The 21,129-nt window shown below is 49.6% G+C and overlaps 1 protein-coding gene and 1 long non-coding RNA gene across 10 annotated transcripts in view; one reads left to right on the forward strand and one right to left on the reverse strand.

Moving 5' to 3' along the window:
- Positions 1–419: 419 nt before the first annotated feature.
- Positions 420–21,129, reverse strand: part of PALLD (palladin, cytoskeletal associated protein) — a 378,549-nt gene continuing 357,839 nt past the window's right edge. For 8 of the 9 annotated variants that reach the window (XM_082468820.1, XM_082468827.1, XM_082468819.1 and 5 more), the window contains 7 exons: positions 20,236–20,385; positions 11,936–12,030; positions 9,954–10,086; positions 6,544–6,751; positions 4,240–4,405; positions 3,705–3,838; positions 420–2,629 (listed from right to left, as the gene is read on the reverse strand). In XM_082468820.1, the coding sequence (XP_082324946.1) occupies positions 2,457–2,629; positions 3,705–3,838; positions 4,240–4,405; positions 6,544–6,751; positions 9,954–10,086; positions 11,936–12,030; positions 20,236–20,385 (1,059 nt within the window). In that variant the 3' untranslated portion in view covers positions 420–2,456. Of the gene's footprint in view, positions 2,630–3,504; positions 3,550–3,704; positions 3,839–4,239; positions 4,406–6,543; positions 6,752–9,953; positions 10,087–11,935; positions 12,031–20,235; positions 20,386–21,129 lie in introns of all 9 variants that reach the window. The other variant, XM_082468821.1, reaches the window with a different exon arrangement.
- Positions 12,038–19,566, forward strand: LOC309664130. Its single transcript, XR_014265642.1, has 2 exons — positions 12,038–12,208; positions 14,786–19,566. It is a non-coding gene; the product is annotated as an uncharacterized lncRNA (long non-coding RNA).

Genomic DNA, 21,129 nt, shown 5'->3' on the forward strand with positions numbered 1-21,129 from the left:
GATGCTTTCCCGGGGGACCACAGGATCCAGTTACTCCCAGGCACATGTCCGGTAAACTGCTGAGGTAGGCGGGGTTCTGAGCCAGCTCCCAGTGTCCCCCCGTCCTGGGGTGCACCCCCCTTCTCTCTCACCCACACACAGATCCAGGCTCTGCGTGGAAGGGATTCTGCAGACCCAGATCAGGTGGTCCCTTAAAAGGCACGGGACTCTTCTTGACTGGAGTCAAAGCGTGAGAGGGATTTGTCCCGAGGGGGATTCTCACTGCCGGTTTTGGTGAGGGAGGGGGGTGACGCGGCCTGTAGCAGCCCAGTGCCCCCCACTGACAGACCACGTGAGACCCGGTCCTATAGCTGCGAGGAGCCCAATTCTGTCCCAGCCGCTTGCACTCAGGTGAGAATGCACTGCAGCGGACACAGTGGTTCTAGTCTGTACCAGTTTATTACAGCAAGCAATAGAAAATGAAAACGACTGAGTATTTGCTTCACAAAATTGCAACTATTATTTGTTAAATATTTATTGATGTTAAATCCACATTACACCAGCACAACAATCCAAAGTAGTAGGATAGTACTTATTTCTTTCTTTATAAATACATGAAAGGTGGCAAAATAATGCTACTTAATCCCAAACCCAGCAAATCAGCAAAAAGTCACATTCAGAAAAATTTGGCAAGTAAGAGATGATGTTAAGTCATAATTCTACAGTATAGAAAGGTCCAGGAGAGACTTTGCACGGTGTCTGAAATCCCACATCAGCAATGTACGTAGGTGTGGTCAGAGACACGTGTGTCACTCTGCACAGAACGTGGGCACCGGAGCTCCAGCCTGGCATTTAAAGCTTGCTTGGTTGGTGCTCTTACAAGGAAGGAGAAAGCTGTCCATGTGAAGCAGCACAACGGAATATACACGGTGGCACACAGATACAAAATCACTTAAAAAATACTATGTATTGAATTGAGTAACTGAGCTAAGAGAGTTCAACATTTTTATTATAAATAATGAAAGATAAATGTGTTTTGCATAAAGAATACAGTGTGTTCTCTTCATAGGAAAGTACCATTAAAGACTCAGGTTTTATAATATCAGCCCAAATTTGTTTTTTTCTCCTTTTTAAAGTTTATTGGTTCTGACTTAAAACCATCAAGTCTGGTCAGAATCCACTCCATCTAGCTGATGCAGAATCACAGGCATTCAAAAGCAGTCTTTGCCCGAGATGCCTTTACAAACTACTTGGAACCCAGCAACTTCTTAAGGCAAAAAGGTCTCGTGGCAGCAGGGAAGTGAATTAATAGTTTCCATCCACCGTATGGCAGTGCCATGGAGAAAATGCATTCTGGCACCCCCGTCTTTGTCTCCCCAAGTAGACTAGCGCCCACAGGCTGTTTCTGATCCGTGACAATCTCGCAGCTCAGCCCATATTCAACTTGCGGTACGCACCTCCAACCTCCTGCTCTGGCGCCAGCTCAGACACCGCAGCGTCCCGAGCACGAGCTTCCCTCCGACTGACCCTCGATTCCCTGACTTGGGAATGGCGGTGTTGTGTTGCTTCTGTCTTAGGTTAAAAGTTTGAAGAAAACCGCAGAAAAGCCTGGCCTTGACCGTCTCGTGCTCCGCTACCTTCACATAAATGAACACAGTCTGAGTGTGCTGGCTGTGCTTCCTTTCCCTCTTCTCTCTGCTCCTTCCAAACCCGTCTCCTCCAGATGCTGCGCAGCTTGGTCACTTGGGTGGTCTGGGTGCCCTTCGTGGAATGGACTGCGATATGGTTCTGCTTTATTCAGAGCACTTTGTATTATTTTCATATGGTTTGTAAGTAAGCGCCCTACCAAGGTAACATGAAGAGAAAATACTACACGTAAAGAAAAAGAGGTTAAGAACGAAGGTCTTAACCTTGTTAGAAAACTCCTGATGTTAACAGAACTGAAGGCAGGTGGCTCCTTCCGCACGGTTTAGTGGAAAACGATTTGCAGACAGGCGTTTCCTTGGGCTTCCTGGTGGCGCCCTCCTCCTCCCATCCCCCGCGTGGGTCCCTGGCTGCGTGAGCACACTGCCCCTCAGAGCCCAGGCGGTGTCCCCTGTGGTGCCGCCACCTCCGGGGAGCCCCCCGAGCTCACGCTGGGTGGCAGCACCTACGCTGGTGAAGACACTCGGGACAACGCAGGTCGTGGTCACCTTTTTTCCGTTAGCACTTCGGCATTTCAGACCCCCTGAATCACAGCACTTCCCAAAGTTTTAAATTGGCTGATGAATGTGAATTCTCCGTGCAAGGTGCGCATTCCTATCAGCATCGCGTACACAGCCTCTACGTCTGGTTTACCAGGAAGAAAAGTAGGATTTTGGTGTCCTTTTGTTTCTTAGAGCCAAAGGTATGTTTCTGCCTTTTCTGTCCCGTGACAGAGGAGAGGTGGGTCAAGGCAGCGGCGGTTTCAGTGTCTGGGCTCCACGGAGAGCGCCAGCTCACAGGTCCTCACTCTCCACCAGGCCGGGGCTCAGCATCAGGTGCGACGGGCTGGCCTCGGGCTGGAACGCAGCCCTGATGTCGAGTCCCTGGTCCGAGAGCGCGGCGTAGCGGCTGGCCGAGGGCCGCACCCGCTTCGGCTTGGTGCTTGGCGGGGGCTGCTGCCACTGGGCTGCAAGACACAACACGGAACTCAGAATCTGTAACCAGGTAGCATGGCTCTGGCTGTGTACCAGGCACGTGTTCTTTGCAAAAGACCGAACACATCCATGGTAGAAGTCCTAAAATGTACGAGTGGTTCTGCAGTCTACTCACATGTTGCAGATTTACTGCCTACACAGGGTGGTGGGACTACAGCAGCTCGGGAACAGAGACAGCGTGTAGTTTATCTTGATAGTCAGTACTCACTGCAGCTCGGGGAGTCCTTTGAAATGGCTGCTACACTTCCTGCTGCTCACTTTGAAAAAAAACTTCAAAGCTCAGAATGTATAAATGCCACAGTAATGATAGTCATCAGGTATTCTGGACAGATGTTCTAACACAAATTGTTTGAAAGGAGCCGGGCGATAGGGAAGGTTGAGGTCAGTTATTTCTTACGTGTGAAATCAGTTCTGAATTTTTCCTAGTGGTTTTCTTGTCACTAGATCACATAATGCTACTGGGCTAGTTTGTAAACTTAGAACATTTTTCTTTCAATCTGGGATGCATGTACACAAATATACGTACACAAACACTCACAAACCTAGTGCTGAACTGCTTAAGATATGTTAACACAAAGCACTAAGCTACAGGAAGTATGCATTCCAGGTTCAATGGGCCACACGTTTAGAGTGAATTAAGAGGCTGTGACAGGATCATAGCTTAGGGGGAAATGTTAAAAGGGAGTCATTTGCACAAGGCAGTAACAAAATGTGAAAAATCTGTGCTTATGCCTTTGCCTGGTGTTAACTCCTAAGGGTGCTGGGTAAGAAAGCCACAGCTGGGTAGCCGACGCCAGAGAAATCCACATGCACATTTTGCTAAAAACGCAAAGTTCCTGAGTGATACTTGGGCACTGTTCTCCTGGCGAGGTTCACTATTAATGATGAGAAACTATAAATAGAAAGAGAAAGAGCAGTGTGAAATTTCTGGCAAATAAAGTGCTAGAGTTGTTGATGAGATCAGAGTAACGTGATTTGCTGTGCCGACGCCCGACTTGTCGTAACTGAAGGAACCAACGCATTGAGGCGAGAGGGAGGGGTACTCACTGTAGACGTCCAGCCGGGCCGTGCAGGACACGATCCCGGCCTCGTTCTTGGCCGACACCGTGTACCAGCCAGCGTCGTCCTTGGTGGCCCCCTGGATGAGCAGACACACGTAGCCGTAGTTGTCCTGGTGCAGGCTGCAAAAGACGGACATGGCCCTAGGGCTCGAAATGTTTCAGGATGCGAAGCATCGCTTTTCATTAGCTCATGAGAAACAGAACTGTGCAAGCAGCGGATAACAGGGTCCTCCTAATTCTGCAGAGGCCGCCAGCCCGTGGCAGCTAATGGGAGGGGGAGGGGCCGGGGCCGGGAAGCTGGAGGAAGCCGAGCGCTCAATTCCCAGGGGAGGATCTGCCCCCGCAAAGCACTGCCTGCGTTAGGCGGGGAGCCGCTGCATTGCACAGCAGGGCGGCCGCCTACGGAAAGCGCAGGCGTGTGGGGGCTGGCCCGGGGGCGGCGCACACGGCCGCGTGGTGGGCACCTGCCTTTGGGACCATCAGGACCCCTGCGGGTGGGGGGTGGCCCCGTGGGCTCTCACCTCACGCGGTCCGTGCTGTGAGTGAGCGACTCGTTTTCCTTCTTCCAAAATATCTGCGGTGGCGGCACCCCGGACACCCGGCATTCCAGCCGCACCGGGTACCCGTCCGCCACCCCCGTGTTCTGCAGCTTCTCGAGGAACACGGGGGGCTTGTGCGCTTCCTTAGCTGCGAAGACACGAGACGGATTACCTACCAGTGACGGGTGCAAAAGGTATCACAAAAGAACGCAGGTGCTTTCAGCAATACCGCTCAACTGTGCTGACGTCGTTTTTCACTGCAGGTGGCAGGACGCTTGTCCTCTCTCCAAGTTATCCCTCCTCCACCAAGAAAGGTTCCTACCCTTCATTCCACTCCTTTCTCTCCTCAATCAGTTCAAGTCCGACAGGCCTGCACCTGCTCCCAGAGCGTCCGCCTGAGTGGTCTCGGGGGACCTCCGTCAGGCTGGTGACTGATGAGGGTCCCTGCCTCAGCCCACCGCTGCCGTCTAGCGACACTGATTCACTAGATTCCCACCCTGCTGGCCGAAAGACCCTGAGGGTTTCTAGGTCCTGGCTTAAGAGAGACATACCACAGGCTACAAAGGGGGAAACAAGAGGAGAGGCAGCTTTAAATAGTTACCTGAACACTAGGAATGTACATTCTATACATTACCCGTTCCAATTTGTATTTCTTTGAAGAAAGCTATGGAAAGGACGACTATTACCCAGTCTGGAAAAATGAGAACTGTTGGTAACACTCTGATCATTACCATCAGTGTTTCCTTGGATCTGCGGTGGGGACAGTCCCAGAGGAAGAGTACATCTTAGCTACCATCATCCTAGCCGCCAACAATGAGTCTGAGGGTGCGGCCTTCTCCACCCCCTCCTCTGTGACAAGTAATAGCAAAGCAAAGGTGAACGTTCTACCGGACATTTTTAAAAACCTAAGACCCTCTGTGACCTTGAATTATATAGAGGGTTAATTTTTATTGGACTTTTTGTGGTTACTTGACCGGGGCTACCCTGGGAAGAGACCTCACTCGGTGCTCTTCCTGGGCCCCAGTTTTCAAAAGAGCGTAAAATGCATACGACGGGCCTTTAGGTCGCAGCGACCCTCCACAGTAGGTCTCACATCTACATTCTGGAGCTTGGCTAGGCAGGCTCGTGGGGATGCAGAGCTTCACAGGGTTTCGCCCTTGTGACACGACTTAGCCCTTAAACCCTGAGCATCACGGCCCCCCTTTTACAGCTGGGGACACTGAGCTGCAGAGACAGACCTGCCCGAGGACGCAGCCAGGAGACGAGCGCTGGGCTGGGAGCTGAGCCCTGACTTCCTCCGGAAGTGCCGACGGGGGCACCTCGGGCCTGAGGACAGGTATGGTCAACGGGGGGACCCCAGCAGCTGAGTTTGAGGAGGGAGGGCTGCAGGAAGGAGTGAAACTGAAGCGGGGCTGGCACACAGGCTGCACGCTGCCCGTGTTCGTGTGTGAACACGTCTAGGTGTTGTCACGAGAATCCCTGGCCCGGACTGTAGCCGGGCCGCCCGCTGCGTCCTCACTGCTGCTGTTTCCCCAAGGAGCTCGAAGGCTCCCGGCACCGGAGGGGCACTGGAGCCTGGCCCCTGGGAAAGTCACTTCACCTCTCCTAATTCCCATTTGCTGACTGCCTCATGGGGCTGCCGTGAGGACCAAGTGAGCGCTTTGCATGCAGTGATGAGAAATAAACGCTCCGTTCTGCTGCTTTTTTCAGGTGAGCACAGAGGACAGGCTCTCTACTCATGCTCAGCTCCTAAGGACACTAAACCTTTCCATAAACTCATTTCCCATACCTAAGGGTAAAACTTTATTCTGGTAGGTAAATTCCATAAAGATACATAGTCAATTAAAAAGCAAACCTGAGTTTAATCTGTCTATGACATTGGGGGTAGATCACAGTGTTTCAAAGTTTTGAATTTCGAAATCACTGCACATGACTTTAAAAGCTAGGTCTACATGGAGAACTTCCTGCATGAGCACATTCTCCTACGTCGTCTGGTTCCTGGAGGCCGGGCTGCTGCTGCCCTTCCTGTGTGACACTGGGGGCCCAGGAGAAGGGGAACTGCCCAGAAAAACTGCTCAAACCCTTTCCTCTGGCTGCCAGGCTGACGGGGGAAGGGAAGGAAAATCACCACGGCTACAGCAAAGAAAAAGTGATGTTTCTGACTTGCCAGGTCTTAACACGTTGATGATAACGGTCTATTTTTTTCAGCGGTTTGATGTACTTTCCACGTGGGTTAGTTTGTTTCTACGTCTGACGCTCACCCTGGGAGAGGTTCCCGGGACCTACCTGCGACCACGAGCTCCAGGCTGAAGGAGTTGTGTCCAGCCCGGTTGGTGGCCACGCACGTGTAGACGCCGGCGTCCCGGGCCGTGACGGGCTCGATGATCAGAGAGTGCACCCCGTTCTCTCGCACCAGCATCTTGTGGGCGCTGTCCTGGCGGATGGGCTTGCCGTCCAGCAGCCAGCTGAGATCAGGGGTTGGCAGCCCACTGACCTAAACCGGAAAGGAAGTGCGAATGAATTTCTCTGCTACGGAAACAGAGTGAGGTCACGAACACCTAAGACGCCGGCACAAACTCCTCCTTCCGGACAACATGAGGCTCTTAGCATCAGGTCACGTTTCTTACTTACTTATTTATTTTTGACTGCATTGGGTCTTTGTTGCGGTGCATGGGCTTCTCACTGCAGTGGCTTCTCTTGTTGTGGAGCACGGGCTCTAGGCGCATGGGCTTCAGTAGTTGTGGCTTGTGGGCTCTAGAGCGCAGGCTCAGTAGTTGTGGCACACGGGCTTAGTTGCTCTGTGGCACATGGGATCTTCCCGGACCAGGGCTTGAACCCGTGTCCCCTGCATTGGCAGGCGGATTCTTAACCACTGTGCCACCAGGCAAGCCCACATTTCTCTTTTGCTTAAAATCTTTGAATAGCTTCTCGGCACACACGGGCTCACTTCTAAACATTTCTTACAGAGCAACCCAGAGAAAAGTGAGATGGGGACCAAAAACATTCGCCATCGTCTTTCCTCACCCAGGTTATAAAGACGCTGAGGGTGATGTCAGCCCGGGGCTCTGAGCCCTTTGGAAAAAAGATGTCCAGCCATGACAAGGACTCACACTCAGCTCGCATGGTTCACGATAAAGCCTCTCATCAAGGCTGCTGTAGCCGCGGAGACATTAGTTAATGCAGCCATTAAGACACAGGGCTGTTATTATTTTATAATCCTTGAAACTAAGTAATAGGAGCCATACGAAATTACCCAGAAAGCCATCTCAACAAATTAGCCTCACGATGGAAACATTAAAAAAAAAAACCACTCTCCAGACCATGACAGTCGTGCTGACCAGAGATCAGACAAAAGCATGTTTAATGGCTAACAGCATGGTGTGCAGTGAGGGGAGGGGTGGCCACTGTCTGTCAGCTCTTTACTCTAGGGCCCTGCATTCTGAACGGGAAGAAAAGCACCCGTAAGGAAGGCCCTTTCACCCCTACCCCAAATGTACCAGTGGGAAATCACATACGGAAAGATGTCAGTGGGACTGTAAACCAATTCTTTTGAGAATCAGCTCTGCCAAAATCAGCCAGAGAACTCACAAATTCACTCCTGCTGTGTGACGCTCACGTATACTGCCCCCAGGATGCCTCAGCCCCCAACAAACACACACAGCAAAGGCCTAGGGATTTACAGAAAACAGTTAAATCACTGGCTAAAAGCGGGCAGGCTCTGCACCCTCCCGTCCGTCCACCTGCCACCCCCGGCGCACCACGCCCGCTCTACCTGTCGGGCCAGCACAGGTGCACGGAGGAAGGGGGTGGGCTGTCCCGCCCGGGCTGCACAGCTGGCCCTCTTGGCCGGTCAGAAAACGGAACCCTCTTGCACTCTTGGTGGGAATGTAAATTGATACAGCCACTATGGAGAACAGTATGGAGGTTCCTTAAAAAACTAAAAATAGGACTACCATACGACCCAGCAATCCCACTCCTGGGCAAATACCTGGAGAAAACCATAATTCGGAAAGATACATGCACCCCAATGTTCATAGCAGCACTATTTACAATAGCCAAGACATGGAGCCAACCTAAATGTCCATCAACAGAGGAATGGATAAAGAAGAAGTGGTACATATATACAATGGAATATTACTCAGCCATGAAGGAGAATGAAATAATGCCATTTGCAGCAACATGGATGGACCTGGAGATTATCATACTAAGTGAAGTTAAGTCAGAGAGAGAAATACCATATGTGGAATCTAAAAATTGATACAAATGAACTAATTTACAAAACACACTCACAGACTTAAAGAATGAACTTTTATGGTTACCAGGGAGGAAGGGTGGGGGCAGGGAGGGATGAATTGGGAGATTGGGACTGACATATACACACTACTATATACGAAACAGATAACCAACAAGGACCTACTGTATTGAGCACAGGTAACTCTGCTCAATATTCTGTAATAACCTAAATGGGAAAAGAACTTCGAAAAAGAATAGATACATGCATATGCATAACTGAATCACTCTGCTGTACACCTGAAACTAACACAACACTGTTAATCAACTATAGTTCAATATAAAATAAAAATTGAAAAAATTACGCTGGAGGGACTTCCCTGGTGGTGCAGTGGTTAAGAACCCACCTGCCAATGCAGGGGACACGGGTTTGATTCCCTAGTCCAGGAAGATCTCACATGGCGCGGAGCAACTAAGCCCGTGTGCCACAACTACTGAGCCTGCACTCTAGAGCCCACGAGCCATAACTACTGAGCCCACGTGCCACAACTACTGAGCCCGCATGCCTAGGGCCTGTGCTCCAAAACGAGAAGCCACCGCAATGAGAAGCCCACGCACAGCAACGAAAACCCAATGCAGCCAAAAAATAAATACATTTATATTAAAAAATTATGCTGGAAAGTATTTTATACATCTTTATACATTTTTATACATTTCAACAAGTTTATACATTTCTACAAGCTCAGAGTTAACCTTCTAAGTGCCTTACATCCTGTGTTCTGCAATTCCACAGACAACCAGCAGAGACAGCCCAAATTATTTTTTTAAAAGCTTATTCATATTTCAGAGCTAAAATTTAAATTTAAGGTCAATAAATAATGGGGCAAAAACACAAAACAATCAAAAAATTTCAGACCAGTGGTTCCTACACATTTTTGGCCTCGAGGTCCTCTGGGAAGCTGATGGCAGGTGTACCACATACAACCTCCTGTGTAATTTCAGGCCCACACACCCGATGAGACCTGCTCACCCCAGGACCTGATTAAGAAGCCCTATTGTAAAGCGACGGAATGAAGGTGCTGCTCAGATGTCTCTCAGAAACAGGAAATGGGAGGCCTGAGAGAGTAGGTGTGTGGATACAAAATCTGTATGAAAACAGAGTGAATATATAAGTAAGATCAGGACAGAGGACACATCCAACACAGTCATTACTTCAACAAAAAGGGCGACTTTGAGGGACAAAACCTCCCAGTTCACTGTCTGGAGTATGGTATACAGGGTTCTAGGTAAAACTTAAAAGTCAAGGAAAAGAATGATTTGAAATGTATATAAATATTTAGTATGTTCCATTTTCTCTCCTCTTCTGCTAGAAAACATTTTAAAGATGTATACTTTACATACTTTCCCCAAAAGGAACTAGAGGGAAGCGGTATTACAGGGAGAAGGGAGGCACCCACGCCCCTCACCTTGCAGTCCATCCTGCAGAGCCTGCCCTCCTGGACCGTCAGGTCCCCGGGAGCCTGCAGGAAGTGCGGTCGGAAGAATCGCTCCTGAATCGGTTCACCTTCGTCGGCACTGTCCCTGGATCTCGACCGAGACCTTCGAACGAGAGAGAAAACCAACAGATGGAAAGAAAGATGGGGGAGGGGAGGGAGAACGCCACAAAAGATAGACAATATAGATAAATAGATGGAAAGAAAGATGGGGGAGGGGAGGGAGAATGCCACAAATATAAATAGATGGAAAGAAAGATGGGGGGAGGGAGGGAGAACGACACAGATGATAGGTAATATAAATAGTAAGTATTGTCAGGTTCTTAGTCATCTCTTCTCTATAATATATGGGGTGATAATACAATTTCCTTACCTGCTTACCTAGCTCCTAATCCCAGGGTTTATACCATAAAAAAAGTCAGTAAAACAAAATCTTGTTTCATTTGGAAGTTTATTATACATTTAATAACCTGCTAATTGCAGACTTCAAATAATCTGCTGTCCTAACCCTTACAGCTAGCATAAATCGTGAAAGGGAAAAATGGGGAACTAACAGTAGCCTATTTTTTCCTAAATAAATATTTTTAAAGCTGTATAAGAAGCGGCAGCTGTTGCTCATTTATTGCCAAATATTTTTCAACAGAAATTAGTACAGCTTTCCACTGTGACTGTAAATTTGCAGGAAATTAAAAGTTCTTATTATTTAAAAAGAATGAATATCTTCTAATAAAAATTTCTTTTCATATTAACCAGGAAAACACATCACATTTTAGGCAGGTTTTCTTCTGTAACCATTAACCATGTGCCTAAAGCAGTATTTTTTTTTTCTTTTTTTTGCTTTAACATAAAACTGTGCAAATCTCCCAGATTTTGTGCATCCTTCTTGCTTTGGAGTATGCTGCCAGAGCCGCCTTTAAGAGCAACATGATTTAAAGTGACTGCAGGGAAGACTTAGGAGTGAGGTGCTGAAACTAACCCTGCCGGTGATCATTGGAAGGTAAGTTAAGAAACACTTCAGTAGCAAAAGTAGGAGCAAAGCAAATGAAAAATTAGTATAATACGCTAGTAATCACCAGCCTTCACCCATCAGGTCTCATTTATGAGCACAATGCCCTTCCGGGAGACAGTGGCCCACGAACGGCTGAAATGCACGGAAGGCCCTGAGTAAAGCCGGAGAGAATGGACCTGCTACAGCTGTGCTGTGCGCAGGGATGCGGGGGCAGGTGATGCTGTGAGCAAGTCCTGCCCCGGGAAGCCGGCATCAAACCTGCGAGCGCTGAGGCCGGAGCTGCCTCCCAAACACCAGCACAAGCCCGCGCGGGGCGTAGACCCGCCCGCTGCTGCTTGCCGTGTCCTGCTCCTCCGGTGGCCTCACTGGCGCGTCCTCCCCTGCGCCCCTGGCCCTCCAGGACCCCCTGAGCAAGGCCCGGGGACCGGCCGGCCCAATCACCAGCCCCTTCTGTAGCCACGTGTGTCACTGAGAACCGCAGCCCCGCTGCCCGTCCTCACGTGCACTCGCTCGGGGCCACGGGGCAACGAAAGCGTCCAAAGTACAGCAAGTCTGACCCACGTACGAGGCTAGGGTCTGAGACGAGCTTGTGACCTAAGCGACCGGAGGAGGGACCTTCGCACACGAGCTGATCTTAGGAAACCCAGAGGGCAGCCCGCGTGATGCTGGTGAGGAAAGCGTGGCTAGAGCCTGGGTGCCACAGACCAGCGTGTCCGTGGTGACGTGGCTGCCGCGCGGGGCAGCTCCCGGCCCCGCTCACACGCGGCACGTGTCGGGAGGGCGCCGGGCCCAGCCGGTACGTCCTCCTCCCCACCCCCAGCTACAGAGGAGCCACACGCCGCCACGCTTCCTGCCGTGTCCCCACCCTGTCCCCGCGATGCTGGCAGCGCTGGGTTATAGTGACAGTAAAAGAGCAGCAGCGCGCGGGAAGGGACGCGTGCGATACCTTCTGCCGTGAGGCTGGCCGGCGGGCGAGCGGGGGCTGCGGCCTCTCTGGTTCACGGCCTGCACCATCAGCCGTCCCGTGCAGCTGACGCGGCCCTGTGGGGACAGAGGGGACCGACGGTTAGCGGCCGGCGCTCCCGCACCGCCACCGTCACCACCGCCCTGGTATCCACAGGATGCTCTTCCCAGCAGACCGACGTGCCGCACCAGCGCGACCCCAGCCTGTCTCTGAAACACGCCCCCCGGGACGTCTTGTGATGATGCCACTTTCAAGGTCAGATACCTACTGCTGGAAGCTAACTCTGAAATCAAACCAGATCATTTCAGTTTTCTTTTTAGTTACATATTCATTAAATGTTAGTGGTATCCCTTCCCAAAACCGCACATTGAAAGAGCTGCCGGCATGAAAAAATAAGCTTTACGTAACAAGCATGCCCGGGGCGACAAGGAGCATAATGGCTGTGGGACACCTTGTCCCCACAAAATGAGAGTATCTGAGATTTAAGAACCAGAGCAGTTAATGCCTGAACCCTTGAGGGTCACATGATACGGGCCTATCTAATGAAAAGCTGTATTTTATAATCTTTTAAAAATATTTTTTATTTGAAGTATAAAGTCTATAGCCACCCCACCCTGAACACACCTGATCTTGTCTGAAGTATAGTTCACTTAATATTATATTAGTTTCAGGTGTAAAACATAGTGAGTCAATAGTTTTATAGATTATACCCCATATAAAGTTATGATAACATATGGCTACACGCACTGTCTTCTTTCTCAAATTGTCAACTGGAAATCGGTAAGTGCTGTCTCGGGACACACAACCATACTTAAGAGGGGCCGGGTGACAGGAATAAATGGCCCTGTCACTTTGCCTTCTGGTTTAGACTCATCTCTCCCTACGTCCAGCAGAGCAGCAGATGATCTCCTCCTCCGCTCGCTCCTCTCAGGGCCCCGGAGGACGAGCGGAAGGACAGCTAAACCCTGACGGTGGCCGAGAGGGAGTACGCAGGGTGGGAACATGGGAAGCAGACCGATGTTGCACACTTACCCTTGGTGAGTTCCACAGCTCCAGGCTGAAGGGCGCGCTTAAGTCAAAAGAGAGTTGACCCCTGACCCCCACTGTCATTGCAACTGGCCAGACAGGTGACCAGAGCAGAGGGGTTCTGTGGGTCCTGAACCGCCTTCTGAGCCCCCCTCGAGAGGATGCTGGCGGGGACACGGAGGGGGACCCCACAGCAGGATGCAGGGAGGGGCCCTCGGGGTCTCCCCAAAGCCTGGGCCTCTTCAGGCCATAGTCACCAGGAAAGGCAAAGACACAGTACCGGTGCAGACGGAGGGTTAGGAAGGACCCAGGCGCTGTCGTAAACAGACAAACTCAAGCGGTCTTGTACCGCGGGACACGCACCTTCCTCCACTGAGGCCACAAACGCTGCCTTTCCCGGAAATTTCCAAGTATAATGAAGTATAACTTTATGAGGGGAGTTATTTCCAACTTAGATCAACTGTATCTGAAGTTCAGGCCACACGATATGAATTCTCTCATGCTGATCTTACAAACACTTGGGATTCCCTAAAGTAGCTTGAAATCTGTACATCAGTTCCATCGAACCCCTCCCGGTCTGTACTTGGTACAGAAAATCTAGATATAAGTTGCTTAGAAGAGCCCGTTATAAATTACACAACTGACGTATCATCACGGCTGGGACATACAAGACCCATGATTCTTTTTGGAGCTTGAGGACAAGGAATTGCATGTTTTGTTTCACACAAATAGCTTCCATTGTACTGATGATACGGTTTCCTTACTATCTGCTTTGCTGCTTCAGCAAATAATTTTAATTTGGAGAGATTAAAATAGAGTTACGTAATTTGGGTGGATTCTTCCTTGTGGTATAAAACCCAGAGGATCCACCAAGACAGTTAATATTAACTAATGATTTACGTAGTTAGATAAAGATAAAAGTTAAATTCAACCTTTAACCTTGAATTTGGGGAAGCAGATAATGGTGCTAAAAAAAAAAAAATTCCTCTAACCTGGATTTGAGTTTTGACTTTTTTCCTAAAGCTTTGGGCAAATCCTAAATTTGTTCAAGCCTACACTTCTTCTTTTGTACAGGCTGGGGCGCTGTACCTCACAAGGGTGCTGCAGAGATTAAATGATATAATCCATGATGATCCTGTCAATAGTGAACGTACTTGACGTCATCGTCACTGCTAACTCCGCCACCGCTGCTGGTACTGTGTTTCTCTGGGTCTGTGACATCAGGTGTGCACATTAAGGTGATTTTTAGCAGCCCAGCAGCTTGGCTGACTCCAGTGAAATTTTCCAAGCAGATGTATGTTGCTCGCGGTATGCTCTTACCTTGTTTGGTTCCTTCAGAGGCCTCTTTTAACCAGTGCCCCCCCGCCCCTCAGGGCTCTCAGTGCTGGGATGAGCCCCAGACGCCTGCCCTTGGCTCCTTTGCCCTGGGTTTGTAACCAGCTCTGTCCCTTACAGTGGAAAGACGAGGCAGGCGACATACTCCTAGGTGAGGGTCCTCATCTGTGGAACAGGACCCTCCTGGTCATCCTGCAGGGAGGGGCTCTTACGATGATTCAGCGAGTTAACAGGGGTCAAGTACTTGGTGGTGTGTCTGGCACATCCTAAACGCTCAAAATGTTAAATTTTTACAGCACTGGATACAGATGTAACTATAATAACCACCAGATGGATAGGAACTGTTTTGTTCAACACCATTTTTTTTCATATGAATGGAGTTTCCTTCCTTCCCTCCTTCCACCCACCCTCCCTTCCTTCTTTCCTTTTCCTTTCTCTCGTCTTTCCTCTCTCTCTTTTTTTTGGTATTAGGACGCAATTTACTCCAGAGGAAAAGCCAAGTACTCCAAGCGTAGGAGGGAGACTGTGAGGAGAGCAGACCAACCTTTCCACCTCACGCTGGTGCCTGCAGGGCGCCATGCACACAGGCAGGTGTCTGACGGCTGCGTCCGAGGCCCAGGAGGAAAGGGGTCCTGCCCAACCCTAAGCACTGTCTGTGCCTGGGACACACTTCGTCTCCTTTCCCCGCCCCCACACACACGGAGAACAGGTTGGCATGCTGCTCTGTAAAGAGGGCACGTTTCTACCACGCTTTCAAGATTTTTACTGCGATTGCTTAGAACCCTGCAAATACTGCCCCAGAATCTTCCTTAACTTCCCAAACTTAAGAAAACGGCATATGTTGTCATTTATCACCTTGTTATTCCCACACCATCCTCCACTTTGGAACAGAAAGGGGAAAGGGCCTGGAATTCAGGAGGCAGAACTGTGAGTTTGATAATATACTGATATTGGCGAAATATATTACTAATAACAAGTGAACAGGACTACTTGGAAAGCAACCAAAGTAGCGAGTGGTATAATTTTGACACTTTCAGTCCAGAACTCAGGGAAGCATTTTTGAAAAGATGCCTCCCATGTGCACGCTAGAAAGTTCAGACTTTTAACTCTGAATGTTTTCTGAGGAAGATCATCCAAAATGAGCATTCGGTGATTTTAATCCTACAGATGTGCCGATTAACCTAGGAAAACTGCCGTCGTTCCAGGCTCAGGGGCACGTAAACGCTGTCTGTTCGCTTTTAACTGTCTCGTTTCTTTCTGCTTTATCGTTAACACTTGAAGGAATAATGGAAGTGAATGTTTGAAGGGAAGCTTGGAAGGTGCCAGAAAACCTTATAACGTTGAAACACACACAACAAACCAGCCTTTTAAATTTAACTCAGCTGCTCACTGCTTTTCCATTCCAGACAAGTCCTCAGTGTTTACAGCTATAGCGCGAATCACGCATTTGAATTCTTAAGGTGGTTCTCTGTTAACCATCCAGCTTGTAACGCGTATCTGAGGCCTCCTGCAAGGCCAGTGATTTATGTGCTATGGACAAAACATCTGCATTTCCCGGTTTATGAAATCTAACTTGCAGCCCACAGGTCTCAGGAAAGCCTGCCGCTTGCACACACAATGCAACTGGAGGACGCAGCAAACGGTGCACGACAGCCATTCCAAACCAGAGAGCAGGACGGGAACCTAGCAACGCAGCAAAACAAAGTCAAACATTTGTGTTTCGATTCCGCCGTGTCTTCAAGATGGGGTTAGAGTCGGCCGTAAGCGGAGCCGGCGGTCCTCGGTTCGGCACCCGCCTGCTGTAACGCGGCACAGTCCCTCAGGGTCCCACTCAACTGTGCGACTGTCTCCCGGGAGCTGCCGGGCTGAGGACGCTCCGCGGCCAGCGCCCGCCCAGAGCTGCGTTCTGCCCCGGGTGGAGACTGCACGCCATCAACAACGTCTGACGTGTTTCTTATTCCCTGAAGGCTGACCCAGGTGGAAAATCATTCTATAAAATAATCTGCTGACCGCATTGTCCTCTTTCCTTGCTTCTCACCCTTTCTGTTGGCTGCTCTCGGGGATTATCTTCCGCTGCTCTGGAGAGCTCGGCCGTCTGCGTTTGATTACCGAACTCATCTTTCCATCAGCCTTTGCCTCTTTCCCTCGGTCACTTCGCATCGTGGAGGCCACGGTGTACCAGAAAAGAGATGGAGTTGTCTCCCTCCTAAACCCAAATCCTTTCATAACGTGGAAAAAAATGAAGGTACCAAAGGGCGTCAAGGAAGCAGGGAGCCCAGGTCAGCGGACCCCACGTTATGCTTCTGGGACTAACGTATCTTGAAAAACTTAGCTTTTACTTTTGAGATTTTTTTTCAGTGCCTATTTACATCACGCTTTTTTTAAACCGTGTTTTAATTCACAAACTACAGAAGGGCGAAGTCCTTTACTACACCGTAGCAGCTGCTTCTGAAGCGGAGACTACGGCGTGACGCGTGTCTGTCACCACGTTCCTACAGCAGCAAGGGGCAGGCCGCAGCAAGGGGCAGGCCCGAGACGCCGCCGTGTTCTCCTAAGCGGGTAGCACATTCACTCCAGTTTCTCGGTGGTGCCTCACAGGACCCACATCTGGCAGCTGCGGACACACCTGCTACTGAAGGGCCGGCCGGAGAGGAAGCGTCACCCCTGCGCGGACATCAGCGGGCGCCTCACTCAGAAGCCTGGAGCGGCAACTGCCGAGCGCCACGAACACCGGAAGTCACAACCGTGTCAGGCTGCGGGCCGGCGCCCACGCGGGGCACGTCCTCGGAGTCCCCTCGGGAGCCTCTCCTCGGACGCCTGCCTTTCGGTCATTTCGGTGGGAGAGGAGCTGCTTAGTCACGAGAAGGCGCCCCGTTCGCGAGGATCCTCGTGGGCCCGACCTCGCGAGCCGGCGGGATTCTGGCATCGGGACCTGCTCTGCCACCGGGGCCGCGAGGGCTCTGGGGCGCGGGCCAGCCACGCCGCTGTTTGCCTGACTCACAGCCAGGGCGGGAGAGCCTGCCAGGAGAGCCGGGCGTCCGGTGACCTGCGGGAGACGGCCACTCCCCATCTCTCTGTCTCGACCCCGCAAGGTAAAGGGCGAAGACCCAGACAGGGCGGGCCCTGGGGGGCGTGGCCAGGGCTCTGGGGCGGCAGCGGAGCGCACGGCCCCGGCACGAGGGCGGCTCCCCGCCAGCCCAGCTGTGCACGTGGGGCCTGCAGCCGAGCCCTCCTCCCAGGGCCCCGGCCGTGCAGCCGCCACCGAGCGGCCCCGCCGGGCACGCCTCTCCCAGGGTGGAGGCCGGGAGACCCTGCGCCGGCACCGTGCTGGGGAGAGTCCAGCCCGCACTGACTTCTGGACTCGTGGCGCTGAGGGAGGGACACGCCGGGCTCCACGGCTCCTGCCAGCTCAGCGTGCTGCTCCGAGAGGGGGACCAGCGTCCTCGAGCTTCAACAGCGGCAGTGACCTGCACTGACGAAGCACGTCACATGCCAGGTAACCGAGCACTTTACAGGCATCGTTTAGATTCGTGTTATTTTTCTCACTTCATGGACGAGGAAGCGGGCGCAGAGGTTCAGGACCTGCTAGAGGCCACGCGGCCAGGACCCAACTCAGACCTGCCCGGTGCTGGGGGCTCGCTCTTGCCCCCGGCTCTTCCGAACTGTCCCCACTGTCTCCACTCCTGGCCTTCGTCGTGTCACTTCCGTCTTCTGACTTTGCCCCTCCTCCTCTCCCGTGCTGACACGGGCATCTTCAGCCCTCCTTCCCCTGGCTGGTCAGGGGTTTAGTAAACACGCAGAGACCGCCACCCTGGAGCCCAGCCGCCTGCCCGCTGCCACTTGCCTGGTCCTTCCCGTTGGAACTTTCCCACATGGAACGATACGTCACCCGAAGGAGACTAGAAGCAGACTCAAAACTGCAGTCTGACATTTACCTTCTCTTGTTCTATAACATTGCTCACTCCAGTAACAACAGTTCAAAACATTCACTAGGACAAACGCCTTGAAGCGGACAGCGGGACCCCAGGAATGGTGAGTACATAAGGGGCACAGTGAACCCCAGCTCCATAAGCCGCCCTAGCCTTCCTAGGGCGCGAGAGAGGTAAAGGACCCAGAGTGAAGAAAAATTCCGCACTTGCTGAGCACTCCACTTTTTTAAGAGGCAGAAAACTGAAAGCCGAAATTGGTTAATAGAGTTGTAGTAGTAACATCACAGATCACAGACCACAGACCACCATAACCAATGTAATAATAATGAAAAAGTGTGAAATATAACAAGAATTACCAAAGGTAACACAGACATGTAAAGTGAGCAAATGCTATTAGAAAAACAGCAGTGATAGACTTACTCAACACAGGGTTGCCACAAAACTTCAATGTGTAAAATACGCAATATCTACAAAGTGCAATAAAGATGCAATTAAAAAAAAAAGTAGTCAAGGAAACATACTAAAAATATAATTATAAAAAGAGAGTTCCACTTTCGTTCCCTCAAATACGAACAACATGAACACAAATAAGCGTTAAAATGGAACTTATTAGTAAAGGTTGTGATTTTGACTATTTTTCAAAGGGATGGTCATGTGTTCACTGATTGAAAAGTTAGTTAGAACCTCAAGAAGGCGCGTTAACTTGGAAACTGTTTCTTGTCAGTGGAGAGTCGGCTGTCCTGGATCACAGCCTGATTTGTGGGCAATTTCAGTTTCACTCTTATTACTGTCATTGCAGAAATGTATCTTTACATGACAAAGTAACCTCAGGACAGGATAACACTGTACAAACTTTCAGAAGTCTGTAAGCTTTGCTAAAATTATTTGTATCATTTTCTAACAAACACTTAATATTTCCTTCAAAAGAAATAATAGGGAATGATATAAATAGATCAGAGATTTTTTAAAAAGATAACTTCTGGGCAATCTTCATCAGTTATATAATAAAACTGTTAACTTTAGCTTTTTTTTTTAAAAAAAAGAGTGTTTTTTACCAAAATGGGAAAAGAATTTTAAAAAGAATATATATATGTGTAACTGAATCACTTTGCTGTACAACTGAAACAACATTGTAAATCAACTATAGTCTAGTCTAATATAAAATAAAAATTTTTTTAAAAAGTGTGTTATTTACATGATTTCTGCAGACTTCATAAAATACCCAGTCAGATGTTGAGCTTGTAAGGCACAAAATCACTTCTTACACATTTCTGTGTACCCAGTATAGCACCTAAAATATACAAGATATTCAATAAAAAAGAATGTGCAGGCTTGAATTGGGAACATGGTACCCCGTAGCTGTCTGTTAAATTCTAAGTAGTCAACCGATTTTTTGACCCTAAATTTAAGGGCAACTACAAAACATCTGGATGTAAACAAACAAACAAAAATCCTGAATGCTATATGTATGTTCTATCGAAATTGTAATTTGTCCACACTTACACATTACTTAAATTCCACTGAATCAGGTGTGCATGTATTTCTTCTAAATATTTTATTTTCTGAGTTTTTCTACCACAGCTTATCCATACCCCTCACTCTCCTTTCTCCTGAGAACATAACCCTACCTGAAATCACATGGTTTATGCATTTGTCTACTGGCTTATCTTCTGTCTTGGGACCTTGTCCCCTGAAGCACTGCAGCCCCATCACCCACATGACAGGTGTACATATCTGGCTCTCAATAATATTTATGGAAAGAATGCACATCTGCACCGGAATTATTCATGTAGACAAACATCTCACGGAATAGATAAATATTAAGAAAGTATGTTTCTATCCTGGGAAACCAGGAGAATTGGGAAATTCCTGGAGAATTGGGAAAACAGTTTCAAGTCAAAGAGGCATGACTCCCCCGTTAGTCAAGCAGCTCCTCTGCCCGGGAAACCCCAGCACCCTGAGCACAGGCCCGAGGCCACCGCGCATCCCCACCTGAAGGTTCGAAGCCATGATCGTGTAATTCCCGTCATCGTCCAGGGTGGAGGCCGCGGTATGCAGAGAGCAGGTCCCGTCAGGGTCGCTCCGGATGCTGTAGTGATCGTTCTTGGGAGAGATCTGCTTCCCATCTTTAAACCAGTAGGTCTGAGGGGGAAGGCAGAGATGAAGGTGAGGCCCTGTGAGCAGAGGGGCACGGGCCGCCCTGAGCTCCCGAGTTACAGCGTGAGGCAGGACGTCGGGGCAGGACCTTGACTTCTGAGTGAAAAGGGTAGGTGGCAAGCAAGTTGAATTCTATTTCCGTTTTAGAAATTACATAGCCTCTTTTTATTTTTAAGAAGACATATATAAGCAGGCATTTACATTCATCCACTATTTATACGGAGGACGGTGATGATTTCTGAGCTGGCATCCCAGTTTTCTTTTTGCTTCTATTTTCAAGTGTACCGAATGAAAATGTGTTACTTGTAAAGGTAAAAAGGTTACTGTAGACAACAAAACCAGAACCTAAACCCCAGTCATTCCTCGGAATCATGTCAAACAGAACAGGGTGTGAGGAGGGGGGGGGGTGGTGGGGGAACCCTATCACTTTAATTCCCAGCCGAGGGGCACAGGACGGAAGGTCACAGTTTGTCAGCTCCACTACGTTAAAGAAAACACAGTAGTATTGAAATGTATAATATTTTTCAAATAATATCTTAACTTGGGGTGATAGAAAATTAAATGTGAAAAATCAAGTAAAAATCTAGACTAAATAAAAAAATTCTAAATGGTCAAACAAGCTCTTCTACAGGTCCTCCTTCCCTCCCTCACCTTTAAGCAAGATCCTGGGTCCGTGGGTCTCTCACGGTTTGTTTATGATTTCTGACTCGATCATGAACTGCACAGCTG

The sequence above is a fragment of the Balaenoptera physalus genome (genome assembly GCF_965194825.1).
Source record: "Balaenoptera physalus genome assembly, chromosome: 7".
Lineage (NCBI taxonomy): Eukaryota > Metazoa > Chordata > Mammalia > Artiodactyla > Balaenopteridae > Balaenoptera > Balaenoptera physalus.